Consider the following 13,597-nt stretch of genomic DNA (forward strand, 5'->3'; position numbering starts at 1 on the left):
CTTCAAGGCATCTCCTCCAACAAGATCCAAATTAATATATTTTCTTTATCCTCTCCCTTCCGGCTTAATTCCGTCGGGAGGGAGAGTAAACTTTCCCTTCAGCACCTCAAAATAGCCGCTTTTTTTTCTCTTGTGGAAGAAATCATCAGAAAACCATCTTTTCCAGGAATTAAATTAGATAAATCTCAAAGCCCTGGGTCGACCAAGAAGAACTTTTACTTTCAATAACTTTCTCTTCTTCCTCCTGCGCATACTTGCCCGGCTGTCAACTTCTTTGTGGCGGCCATTACGGACCGCCGCTGCACCGTCCTGGTAACAGGGGGTTCTGCCGGCCAGGAGGGGGTCTGCAACACCCCAAACCCTTCCTCCGGATCCCCTTACCTTCAGCTACCCCTGCAGGGCAGCCTTGCTCCGCACCCGTCCGGGTCGGAGCCCCAAAACGCTAGCGCGGCAGGGATCGCGCAGCTTCGCGAATCCCTACCGCTCGCGAAGCCGACAAACCGGAAACCTCGCCCCATATAGTTTAGATAGATCATGTTTATTGTCGTATTTTTATTGTGAGCGCACTGGCCCAGATTAAAAATAAAATTATGTTGCCTGCTCTCAAGAGAAAGTGTGTATCTACCCAAATTCATACGTAATATACAATGTGTACAGTACATACATAAATATATACCTGCAACACACACACACACAGATTGAGAGACTCCCAATTGAAATATTCCATCTGACCTCTCAGGAAGGATCTAGTACAACTTGCCGTGGCCATCTCACCATGGCCATCTCACCATGGCCAACTCTGCATGGCCAACTCACTATGGCCAACTCTCCATGGCCATTTCACCATGGCCAACTCTGCATGGCCAACTCATCATGGCAAACTCATCATGGCAAACTCAATATAGCCAACTCACTACAGGACAACTTGCTGCAGGACAAGAAGTGGTGAAATAGAATTATTAACGAAAGGATGTGTCAAGGCTGACTTGTAAACTCCACAACATAAATGAAAGGAGGGGCAGGGGAATGCTTGGAATGTATTGGGAGCTGAGAGGGACATAAGGAATTTATTTCATCCATTTGCAGGCTGAGAAAATCTTGCCACTTCAAGGCCATGGGATGGGAACCTTCTGAAGGCGCAGACTGTTTACCCAAAAATAAAAATAACATATTGGATTGGTGGACAATGGACATATGGGTGGCCCCCATGGTATAAAGGGGAAATTGACTATGCTGTTTCTTGCGCGAAAACTTTAGAGCTAGCTTTGCTTCTTCTGTGCTTGTACGGATCTATCCGTAAAGTTCTACTCTTGGTAAAATAATGTCCCTGGAGTTTCTTTTGCTGCATATGCCAATGGGACGGTTGACAGGACACTAAAGGAGGGACAAAACAAAATGGGAATGACAAAAATAAGAACAATTTTAAAATTATTTTAAAAAATTAAATTGAAAATTAAGATTAATTAAGTTGAATTGCCGCACGGCAAGTTGTCCTGTAATGAGTTGGCTGTGGTGAGTTGGCCACTGTGAGTTGGCTGTAATGAGTTGGCCATGGCAAATTGGCCAAGGCAAGTTGGCCAAGGTTAAATTATCCCAGTCTTTGGAAATATCTATTCTTGTTTTCAGTAGGGTCATAATTCCCATTTTCACTAGTGAAGTCAAAACAGGATGTCATAAGGTTGGAGTGTCTTGGAGTTAGAATATTGCGTATGCACACTTTTAATCTTTCCCTCCCTCCAGTATACATAGACACAGATTCATGTTCACATATAACATTTAGAAATTAACATTTAGAAACCATACTAAAGTTCTAGAGCAAAACAGTAGGCAAAATGTTTAGGATCTGGGATTTAAGGAGTCATTTTTATTTACATGTCATTCTAGAATTGCACATAATGTGAACAATATCTCTCCTAGTTTGCAACGTAGAGGCCTAAGGCACTTTATAGGTAGTTGATAGGCAGAAGGTATCGTAATAATTACTTTATATTATCAAATTGACACTATTTAGAAAAAAATATCTCTAATGAAGTTGGATGAGTCCTACTGCCATGCAATAGGGGTAAGGGAATTTCACTCCCAAATAACATCTAATCTCAGTCAGTTTAGCTCAATTATGGTCATAAGTAGAGGACTATCTGGATTAGGGGAATATCCTGTTTGTAGCAAACACCCAGATTATGCTAAATGTACTATCCTCCTTCAGCCTTGCCCAGAAAAAAAAAATTGTAATAAATTCATCTGAAGCACCAAGGACCAATTATAAGTCATCTTTTCCAGTATTGTTGTAACTTCAATCATTACCTTTTAATGACCCCATAATCCCTTGCTGGGTGGAGTCTGGGCAACTGAATGGAACTGAGTGTTTAATGGCCTTTCCTGTTGCCAATGCAGAGTTATATTCAGCGGATATATTCTCAACATGCACACAGAGAAAAATATCTGCCTCGGATTGAACTCACAGCCTCCTGCTTGTGAGGCGAGAGCTCCATCTACTAGGCCACCACACCACTCTCTTGTGGTAACTTCAATGAATGGTTCAAGTCAAGGACTTCTTGTATGTTCCTGTTCTCATGCCATGAAACATGTGTTAGTCAGCTTTCTATCACACTTCAACACAACCATAGAGGAACCCAAAAAGGGAAGAAGATGGCAGCCATCGAGGGATCACCCTCTTGACTTTTTACAGCCATCCTCCCAGCAGGCACCTAGGATCATCTTCCATGGATTTGGCCATTCAAAGAACCATCATTGTTGGAAAAGGCAGGGTTAATCCCACCAATCTTACCTGTGTTCGTGAGGTATGGTCGAATTCCAGGCTTGGCATTCGATCCCACTTTTTGTGACTGATATGTTTCCCTTGTACGTTGCTCCTTTCCCAATAATGCAATTTCGAACATAGTCTGTTAGAATCAATGAAAACAAAGCCAAAAAGAAGGTGAACGTTTTCTGAAGAGCAGGTATACAAACTTAGCAGGTGATCGATGCCTTGAAATGTCTGTTTCAATCGATTTCTGATAAGGTTACCTAGTTGGGTTATGAAACGTCTGCAAGAAAACAACCAAGCTTAGAGAGCACCAAGGACCCCACAGTCCTTCTCCTCCTCTACTTCCACCTCCTTCTCTCTTCTCCTCTCTCTTCTTCTTCCTCCTCCTCCTCCCTCCTCTCTCCTGTTTCCTCCTCCTCTCTCCTCCTTCTCTTTCTCTCCCCTCTTCTCTCCTCTCTCCTCCCCCTCCTCCCCTCCTCCTCCTCCTGTTTTCTTCTCCTCTTTCCTCCTCCTCTCTCTTGTTTCCTTCTCCTGTCCTCCTCCTCTTCCTCCACCTCCTCCTCTCTTCTCTCCTCCTCCCTTCCTCCTCCTCCTCCACTGAAGTTGTCACCATGGCGGATAAGGAAACATCTTCAAGAAAACAATCAAGCTTAGAGAGCACCAAAGACCCCACCGTTCAACCCTGAGCGACAAATAGTCTGTTCTAATAGTGGAATCAAATAAGCTTCCATGGGGACAAGGAAAACCCTCCTCCCCTTCCACTTTATCCATAGCCCACAGTACCACCTGCTTTGCATAATCACATGAAACTCTTGTCCAACAAAAAAAAAATGTCTTAGCTCTGTAGCATCCAAGTTAGCCACTTACATACCTTTCTTTTCATAGAGAATGAATGTGTTGTCATGTTTTTTCCTGACTCCATTTTCTAGGCTAGTAAAAGATAACCAATGGCAACGTTTGGCTGTTTTGTCAAATGCAAAAGCCCTGGATAGAAAATAAAATAAATTGCAGAGTTAACTTCTACAGGAATATATGGTTTTCATTACCACCATAACTAGAGGGGAAAAAATCTCAAGAGACTAGATAAAAGTAAGTTAACTTCACATAAAGTCTTCTTCCTTTTCCTCTTCTTCTTTTTCCTCTTCTTCCTTTTCCTCCTCTTCTTCTACCTCTTCTACCTCTTCTTCCTCTTCTTCTTCCTCTTCTTCTTCCTCTTCTCCTCCTCTTCCTCCTTCTCTTCTCCTTCTTCCTCCTCCTCTTTCTCTTCTTCTTCCATCTCTTCTCTTCTCTCCTCCTTTTTCTCTTCTCTCCCTTCTCCCTTCTCCCTCTTCTTCCTTTTCCTTTTCCTTTTCCTCTTCCACTTCTCTTTTCTCCTCCTCCTCCTTTCTCCCTTCTGCCCCTTCTCCCTCTTCCTCTTGACTCAAGAAGATTAGCATTTTCATTGTGAGTCAAGTTTGATACAGATAAATGTAGGATCTTACTAGGCCAATAAGATTTTGCTGTGTTCAAAATATCTGGAAAAGTTACGGTAGGCCAAGTAATTCCAGATCCATCATCGCTTTGCTCAGCCGATGATAGCAGCCTGAAGCCTACTTTCTTTGAATAAAAGATGTTGCACCTAATAGACTGAGAAAACACAACTTGAAGAATGTAAACAAGCTTTTTTGTTGGGCTTCCGTCCAGCTGGACCCAGTAGGAAGGACTGTGCTGATGAGAATATAATTTATGAGCAGGGGAGGTCGTAGTGATTTATCATCAGGAGTTTTGAGTTTGATTCCAAAAATGATTACATGGAAAGGAAATAGGTTTTTTTTTTGTTTTAAGAAATTCTGCACAAGAGTAAGCTGTGTGGGAGTAGAAAATGTTACCAACAATTGGTAGAGTCTTATTATTCTTCACTTCTCTGGAGTCTCAACCAATTAAGTATCAGTTACATCACAAACAACTTCTAGATGTAGCCCAGAATCTGTCATACTCAAGAAAGTTGGAGAATCTCAAGCTTTTTATCCACCCCCTCATGAAGTCAATACTATAAGCAAAGAGTTTTGTTAACTTCCAGTGGATTTTTTTTTTTCAGAACAAAGCTATGCGCTTCGTTTTCATTTTTCACCACGAAACACTTGAAAACCCAACATTTCCAACACTCCATGCAAGGGAACAAACATTGCTCTGAGATCTTGAAAATCCAAGAGTTGTCCCACTACACACACACACAAACACACACACAAGATAGCTTTGAGGGTGGAAGTTTGTTCTCCAAGCTTGTGGGTTGATTTCTGAACATTTCGTTACCAAGCTAGGTAACATCTTCATTGGAGTTTAGGGGATGTCGGTGTTCTTCTGCTTATAAGGGCTTCATGCAATGAGTAGGTTTTGTGATGGGAGGATCATATCAAGTGTCGGGCTTGGAAGCCATATTTTACTTGGAAGCTTTGAGACTGCCACATTCAGTGTCTGGGAATTTGGGAGGGGGGAATTTCACAGTGGGGTACAAGATGAGACACAACAACATTCTTTCTCAGAAAGTCAAGGACATGTTGCCCTGCACCTGGAGGGGAGTGACTGGAGGGATGTCTCCAGTTGGGACAAAGATTTGATTGGGCCATGTGATGGACTAATGGGCGCAGGGGATGGATCTTTGATTTCCCTTTTGGGAAGGGAAAACCCGGAACTATCAGATTTGGGTTTTCCCAGATGTGCCAACTCTGATAAAATGGAACTTTGAGGGACTGATTGATGTCTCAGAGTTTATTGGTATGGAGTTGGTTAGTTGGAATGCTGACATCAAGTGAGAATCTAGAGATGGGTCTTGTGTTGGTCACATCAAGTGATGGTCTTGCGATAGGTCAGGTGTGGGTCACATCAAGTGAGGGTCTTGTGGCAGGTCTTGTAGTGGGTCACGTCAAGCTTCAGGTGTGGGTGTGTCAAGTGAGGGTCTTGTGATGGGTCAGATGTGAGTCATCAGTGAGAGTCTTCTGGTGGGTCTTGTGGTAAGGAGAGTTGCCCCTTTTGTCTTAGCTGTTCTTGCCTTCTAGCAGCTCTGCGCAAGTACACACTGGGAACAGGCTCCCTTTGTTCCTCTTCCTCACTGCTGCCAGATTCTGAAGGCTCCGGAGTCAGCACATAACTCCCAGATGGCCCTGGCCCCATCCCTGCATCGGATGCAGGACCCTCATCCGAGTCCTCCCCAGACTCCCATACTGGCCCATGTTCCTCCCCACTGCCTGACTCTGCTGCCATCTCCACAGGCTGCCGGCGAACCACAACAAAAAGCAGAACCATTAGATCCCCCCCTCCCCCCCCCAAATGCAACATTCCTTACCTGCAAATGAATAAAAGTCCTTTACTTCGGCTGCATCTCTTGGCACACTGTTCTGTCGTATTTAGCAGCTTCGTTTTCACTTTCAGTGCCTTGTCTATCCTTACTAATGAGGTATCGACTGTTTTCTGGTAGTCATGGAGGGGATTTCTTTTCCCTTTGTTTTCTGCAGACGGAAATGACAAACACACCCGTCTAATTCCACCGTTCCAAGAAAGCCAACCTGATAAGGACAACTATATACAGGGAGTCCTTGAGTTACGACTACCATTGAGCCCAAAACCTATGCTGCTTAGTGAGACATGTGTTCAGGGATTTTTGTGCCACGTTATGACTTTCCTTGCCACTGTAGGTTAAGTGAATCATTGCATTTGTTAAGTGGGTCACATGGTTTTTAAGTGAATCTGGCTTCCCCATTGACTTTGCTTGTCAGAAGGTCGCAAAAGGGGATGGCATGACCCCCTCAAGACACTGCAACCGTCATAAGTATAAAGTACTTGTCAAGCATCTCAATTTTGATCATGTGACCATGGGGATGCTACAAAGGTCATTAGCATGAAAACCGGTCCTAAATCACTTTTTTCAGCGCCGTTGTAACTTCGAAAGGTCACTAAATGAACTATTGTAAGTCAAGGACTGCCTATATAAATATTACAATGGGGATTCTGATGTCCATTGTGTTCGTAAGTTGTAACATTAATAACATGACTCAAGAAGTGTTTTGCTCTCACTGGCACCTGGGAACAGGTAATTTGTATTTTAGACTGCAGTTTGTAGGTTTTCCAGGGAGAGGGAGAAAAGCTTGTACTGCAAATGTCAAGTACAGGAGAAATCAGGAAAGTCAGACAGTCCAATTGAGTATAATGGTTTAAGGTTAAGCCCTCTACAAGAATCTTGCCAACTAACAGTCCAGGGGAATGAGCGGCAGATAAGAAAGGCATTCACAGTGGGCTGTAAATACTCCAACACTGGAAGTTTTTAAGAAGAGATTGAACAACCATTTGTCTGAAATGGTCTAGGGTTTCCTGCCTGAGCAGTGGGTTGGACTAGAAGACCTCCAAGGTCCCTTCCAACTCTGTATTCCATTCCATTCTATTCTGCATTCTATTCTGCATTCTGTTCTGCATTCTGTTCTATTCTATTTTGTTCTGTTCTATTCACTTTTCCTCTGTTCTGTTATATTATATTCTATATTCTGTTCTATATTCTATTCTAGTTATTCTATTCTATTCTATATTGTATTATATGTTCTGTTCTAGATTCTATTCTATTTTCTATTCAATTCAAGTCTATATTGTATTCTATATTCTGTTCTGTCCTATTCTAATTCTCTATTCTCTATTCTATTCTATTTTATTCTAATTCTTTATTCTTGATTCTATTCTATTCTAATTCTCTATTCTATTCTTTTCTAATTCTCTATTCTATTCTAATTTTCTATTCTCGATATTCTACTATTCTATTCTAATTCTCTATTCTCGATTCCATTCTATTCTATTCTATTTTATTCTATTCTATTCTAATTCTTTACTCTCTATTCTATTCTCTTCATCTCTTGCAGACATTCAGGGACTCGTGACTGATGACACATTTGATCCCTCCCTCTGGCTCAGCCTGGTCATCTCCTACAAAGAAAAGCCCAAGAGTTCCCCTTGAATCATTGTACTTAAATTGCAAAATAAAACAAATTAAGTCACTCGTTAAATGCTGCAACTCTGTGTGGGTGGAATGAGAGACAAAAGGGAAGTGGATGTACTGGACGAAGGAAAGTAGAGACAATTGGTTCAGGTTTGAAACAACTGCCCTTTTTAATAGTAAAAGTGTGTTTAGCACATAATTCAAAACTTCTGTGGTGTCTAACCTATTCCAGGTGTGTATGTGTGTGTGGAAAACCCCTACCATCTCTTACCTCTGAATGCTAAATTAGGATAAAGATGAATCTGACATCTTAACGGAAAAGTTTTTTTTAGTTGGGACCATGAATGAATGTTTAACTTCCTTCCTTCCATGATACCCCTCAGAAATCTGCAGAAAAATCTTGACTGTTCTCTGAAAAACCACAGAATTGCAACTCAACATCTATGAAGATTCTCACTCATCCAGGTCAAGGTGGCTCTCAAAGTCGCTTTTTTTCAAGAGGCAACTGGACTTCCTTGGTTTTGCCTTGAAGATGTTTCCCTACTCATCTGAGAAGCTTATTCAGTTCTGACGGAATGGTGGGGCATTTCAAAGCAGAACTGAAGAAGCTTCTTGGATGGGAAGTGAAATGTCTTCAAGGAAAAAAATTAAGGAAATCCAGTTGCCTTTTGGGGGAAAAAAGTGCTAACAAAATGAAATTCAATATAGAGAAATGTAAAGTCTTACACTTAGGCAAGAAAAACCAAAAGTACACATATAGACTGGGTGAAACCAGGCTTAATAGCAGTAACTGTGAGAGGGACCTTGGAGTCTTAGTGGACAACCAGCTGAATATGAGCCAGCAGTGTGCAGCAGCAGCCAAAAAAGCTAATGCAATCCTAAATTGCATTAAAAGAGGGATACAATCAAGATCAAGGCTAATACCACTCTATAAAACCTTAGTAAGACCACACCTAGAGTACTGCACCCAGTTTTGGTCACCACACTATAAAAAAGATGTTGAGGCTATGGAACAAGTGCAGAGAAGAGCAACCAGGATGACGAGGGGACTGGAGACTAAAACATATGAAGAACGGTTGCAGGAACTGGGCCTGGCTAGTCTAGTGAAGAGAAGGACCAGGGGAGACAGGAGAGCAGTCTTCCAGCATTTGAGGGGCTGCCACAGAGAGGAGGGGGCCAAGCTATTTTCTAAAGTGCCTGTAGGCCAGACAAGGAATAATGGATGGAAACTGAGCAAGGAGAGATTCACCCTGGAAATAAGGAAAAATTTTCTGGCAGTGAAAGCAATCAACCAAAGGAACAGAAGTTGCCTCCAGAATTGTGGGAGCTTCATCCCTGGAAACTTTCGAGAAGAGACTGGACTGCCATCTGTCAGAAATAGTGTAGGGTCTCCTTGGGTGGAGGGTTGGACTAGATGACCTACAAAGTCCCTTTCAACTCTGTTAATCTGTATCTAAGTACCTTTAGGATTCTTCAAGATCATCTTAACACAGCATCTCAGATAAAAGAGAAAAAAACCAGGAGCTTACTTGTTGGATGCTTTTGGAAAATATATGTTTATGTTCGCATGAAATCCTTCAATAGAGGATTTATATCCAAAAATATTTGTTAGACAATTTGAAGATCACTGCGCTATTTTATTTCCTTAAAAGAAACAATCCTACAGAGCCTTGGAGATATTGAGCTGAGTTTTGGCATCATTGATGTCCTTTATAGGATTTTTACAGCTTTCATCTACCTCTGCCAACATAAATGAAGCCGATACAGATTTGATGTTCTTTCTTTATAGCCTAGGGACCAATTTCCCCCCTCCAACTGAATCCCAAAGCACATCAGATCAAATCAAATCAGATTACCTTTGAATTTCAAACAGCCAACCTCAAATCAAAGCGTGTTCTTCTTTCCATCCCCGAAGCCCAGCTGAAATCAAGTTAGTGCTGACTCAGGTTTTCTTAGCATCTTACGGGTGGGAATTTCTTTTTAACAAGACCACAGTCAAAGAGAAAGTACAATTCTTTTCCCCATACACTGTTGTTCCCAACCCCCAAACAAATCTTCTCTTAAGTTCAAAGTATTTATTTGAAAAAACCAGGAAGTAGAGGGGAAAAAAAAACCCTCCAGATATAAGAATTATTTGACTTTCCCTCTGAAATGGACAACTGCTATTTCTAGGGTGAAAATAATTTTGGGCAAAGACATCATTTTCTCTGAAAATAAGACCCGGTCTTATATTTTTGGGGGCAAATAAGCACCAGGGTTTATTTTGTGGGGATGTCTTTTTTTTCACATACAGGAAGTGGTGAGTGTGGGGCTGACGAGAATGCTGCTACCGCTGGGCTGATTCTCTCCACCGGTCCCTGCCTGCTCGCCGCCTCCTGTGCTGGCCATGCCTCTTCCCCCCGGTCTGATGACGATCTTCACTAGGGCTTATTTTGGGGGTAGGGCTTATATTAGGCACATGCTTAAAAATCAGTCTAGGATTTATTTTTGGGATAGGTCTTATTTTTGGGGAAACATGGTATAAGGAGAATGGATCTGACTACATGAGATTAATTTGTAAGATTTCAGAAGAAGTACTGATTTGAAAATCATACTTCTGTAGAGAGCTAGCACCCACCCTTCTCTTAGAAGAATGAAATATACTAGGAAATATTAAAGAGGCAGAATATTATATTTTCCCTAAAGGAGAAACATATTTCTAAAGACATAAACTCAGAGCCTCAGCTCCCTGATCCACCCCCAGCAGATATTTTGGTGCCAATCTATCTAACAAGACAAAAGCCTGGGCCAGCTTACCTACAAAACAAAAACATTTTCACCCTCAAGACATAATAGGATTAGCCCTCTACCCATCTCTCCACATGGCACCTGGGAAGATTGCATCACTCAGCAAGATTCAACCAAGCCTGGGACTCAAGACAACCTACAAAAGTTACTCCTGCATGACCCCATGGGAGTCTGACGACCAATCAGAATACAAGCCCTTGCCACAGGAACAGGAAGCTCAAGGTCAAAGCCCAAGAGAGGGTATAATTCTCTCTCTTTCTCCCTCCCTTCTCTCCCCCCCTCTCTCTCCCTCCCTCCCTCTCTCTCTCCCTCCCTCCCTCCCCTCTCTCTCTCCCATGTGCTCAATTGCCCAGGACCTCAAACCATGTGGTCCTGTCCACCATTAAACCATCTTTCTAAACAGTCTCCATGTTTCCAGTCTCTTTTTACCCACTTGGAACAGAACCCAGAGGGACGTTTCTTCCAACACTTGCAAATTCTATTTTCTGCTGTCTCCCCAAGAGATTACCTTCAACCTGTCCTTCACTAAAATAAAGGCATATGCCCTCAGGAGGGTTTGTCCTTATGACAATAAACGCAACCAAGAACGACCGGCAATTTCCAAATAGGAAAAATATCAAGCACCCCCCCCCCAAAAGGAGCCATTTCTTTATGGTCTTTCCTGGTTTGCAGTGAGGATCTTGGGGAGATTGAATCGATTGCATTTTTGCAAAGAAGCTGCAAGAGATGTTCATCTCAAAGCAACTTCAAAAACGCCCAAAATATGTCATTCATCTGCTCATTAAACACACCCTTGTTTCTCTTCTTCTTCTTCTTTTGCAATCATTCCTTCCTTCCTCTAAAGAAGTGCCACTAGTAAGAAGCCAAGTGTGTGTCAGAAGTAATCAGATTTCAACACAAGTTTCCTAGAAGGATTTTTAAACAACAACAGCAAAGGAACAAAGCCCTGAATCACTTGTATCATTGCTCTATTATTATGTCTGACTTGAACCAAGGCAGCATTATATCGTTAGACGCCAAAAGGCAACACTGAATCATAACTCAGCACCACAACATACCTTGCGTGTTGCGTCAAAAACGGAAGTCCTCAACATACCGCCACAACGGAGCCCAACATTTCTCTTGTGAAGGAAGACATGTGCGAAGTGACTTTTGCCCCATTTTCTTGCCTTGGTTGTTAAGTGAATCTCTGCAGTTGTTAAGTCAGCAACACGGTTCTTAAGTGAACCCTGTTGACTTTGCTTGTTAGGAGGTCACAAAAGGGAATCAAATGACCTCTGGGACAACCATCATAAATATGAGTCACTTGCTAAGCATCTGAATTTTTGATCACTTGATTAAGGGGATGCTACAAAGGTGGAAAAGTTTGAAAAATTGTCGTAAGTCAACTTTTTTGATTGCCATTGTATCTTGGAATGTTCCACTAGTTCATTGTGCTTATTATTAGGAAATTTCTCCTTAGTTCTAGGTTGCTTCTCTCCTTGGTTGGTTTCCATCTGTTGCTTCTCGTCTTGCCTTCTGGTGCTTTGGATAATAGTTTGACACACCCCCTTATTTGTGGCAACCCCAGAGATATTGGAAGACTGCTCTCATGTCACCCTTAGTCCTTCTTTTCACTAAACTAGAAATACCCAATTCCTTTTTATGTGATGCAAGTTGGCATTAGCGTTGTTTGTTCAGATATGTGATGACCCGGGGTGTGGCACAAAGCAACAAAGTCACAAAGGTAAAGTCCCTTTAATTCCTCCAACTTGGCCCCAATGTCCAGTTATCATCATCTGGAGAAAAAATTCTCCCAAGAACAGTTTTTAAAGGGAAGAAATTCAGTCCGAACCAAAAGTACATCTAAATTATAAATAAAAACCAATAGAAACCACACTGCAGCAATTAACTGGACAGGACAGGATAAGGAATTGCAGACTTCAAAAGATAATGAAACACACACAGTTGGGAGGATGCCAGAATCCAGATAAGACTTGACAAACAAAGATAATGCAAGCTTTGCTTCCAGCAAGGTGCTTTGCACAAACACCTTTTATATTCTGTTGCAGCTAATGAAGGGAATCAGGGTCTTTTTCTCCCCCATAACCCATGTTGCTCCCTTATCCGGTCCTCCCTGTGTGCCCTAGGGTGCAGAGGGGGTGGGCCTGGGTCTTCTTCTGAATGCCCAGCCAGACTGTGACTTTCCCCAGTTTCCTCTACAGCCACTGGATCCGCACTCCCACTTCGTCAGCTGTTCACCTCCCCCTTGGAATCAGATTCCAACAGGGGCATGACAGGATACTTCTGAGTCACAGTCTGGTTTTGGATTGTTTGGCTGTTGTTACTGCAACATGGTCTGATTTCTTGTGAGTTGGTTGGTTTCAACTTTGTTACTGTGTAGTAGGATGCCCAATTGTTCATTTTCAGTGCTACCTTCAGGTTTAATGGGGCCTCAGTTCTTTCGTTCTCAGAGACTGGTAGACTGGACTGATGTCAATATATCTGTTTATTCACATTGGTGGCTTCGAGGAATTCTCTTTCTCACTTTAATTTTGCCTGGGTTACAACTGTGGTCCTAATTAGATCAAATTTATGTCCTTCTGAATATTTGTGGACAGATGTGAGGGATGGTGGATCATGTCTTTTGAGGCAACCAAATTGCCAATCTCAGAGCTCAAACCAACAGCCCATACCCAATTCCAGCAACCATTCTTTATGTTTTCGCTGTTGCGGCCCACCAGAGGCCAGCAGAGCTGGCAGCAGACTCAGACAGTGAGAAGGTTGGGAAGGAACATGGGCCAGTCCTGGAGTCTGGGGAAGGCTCTGATGAGGGCTCTGCATCAGAGGCAGAGATGGGGCCAGAGCCATTTGACAGTTATCAGTTGCCTTCAGATTGGACATCAGTGAGGCAGAAGAACAGCTGGAGCCTGTTTCCAGTGTGCGCATGCAGAGCTGCCGGGAGAAGGGAACAGCTAAGGAACACAGGTTGACTCGGGAGTAAAGGCTCAGATGAATGGTGAATGGCCTCTCCCATAGGGAATAAAGAGGAGCGAATGGGAGTGGTGTTTATAGGAGACAATTAGTTCAATTCATTAGGGTGAAGA

General features: G+C 42.5%; 1 protein-coding gene across 4 annotated transcripts in view; it reads right to left on the reverse strand.

Moving 5' to 3' along the window:
• The window catches only part of HGF (hepatocyte growth factor), a 79,397-nt gene that overhangs the window by 43,834 nt on the left and 21,966 nt on the right, over positions 1-13,597 (reverse strand). For all 4 annotated transcript variants that reach the window (XM_087967847.1, XM_087967846.1, XM_087967848.1 and 1 more), the window contains exons 2-4: positions 6,090-6,252; positions 3,639-3,751; positions 2,789-2,903 (exon numbers count right to left, since the gene is read on the reverse strand). In XM_087967847.1, coding sequence (XP_087823973.1) covers positions 2,789-2,903; positions 3,639-3,751; positions 6,090-6,252 — 391 coding nt within the window. The remainder of the gene's footprint in view (positions 1-2,788; positions 2,904-3,638; positions 3,752-6,089; positions 6,253-13,597) is intronic.

This window comes from Notechis scutatus, chromosome 6 (genome assembly GCF_049901735.1).
Source record: "Notechis scutatus isolate UNSWTSFEM ecotype Mainland chromosome 6, rNotScu1.2, whole genome shotgun sequence".
Lineage (NCBI taxonomy): Eukaryota > Metazoa > Chordata > Lepidosauria > Squamata > Elapidae > Notechis > Notechis scutatus.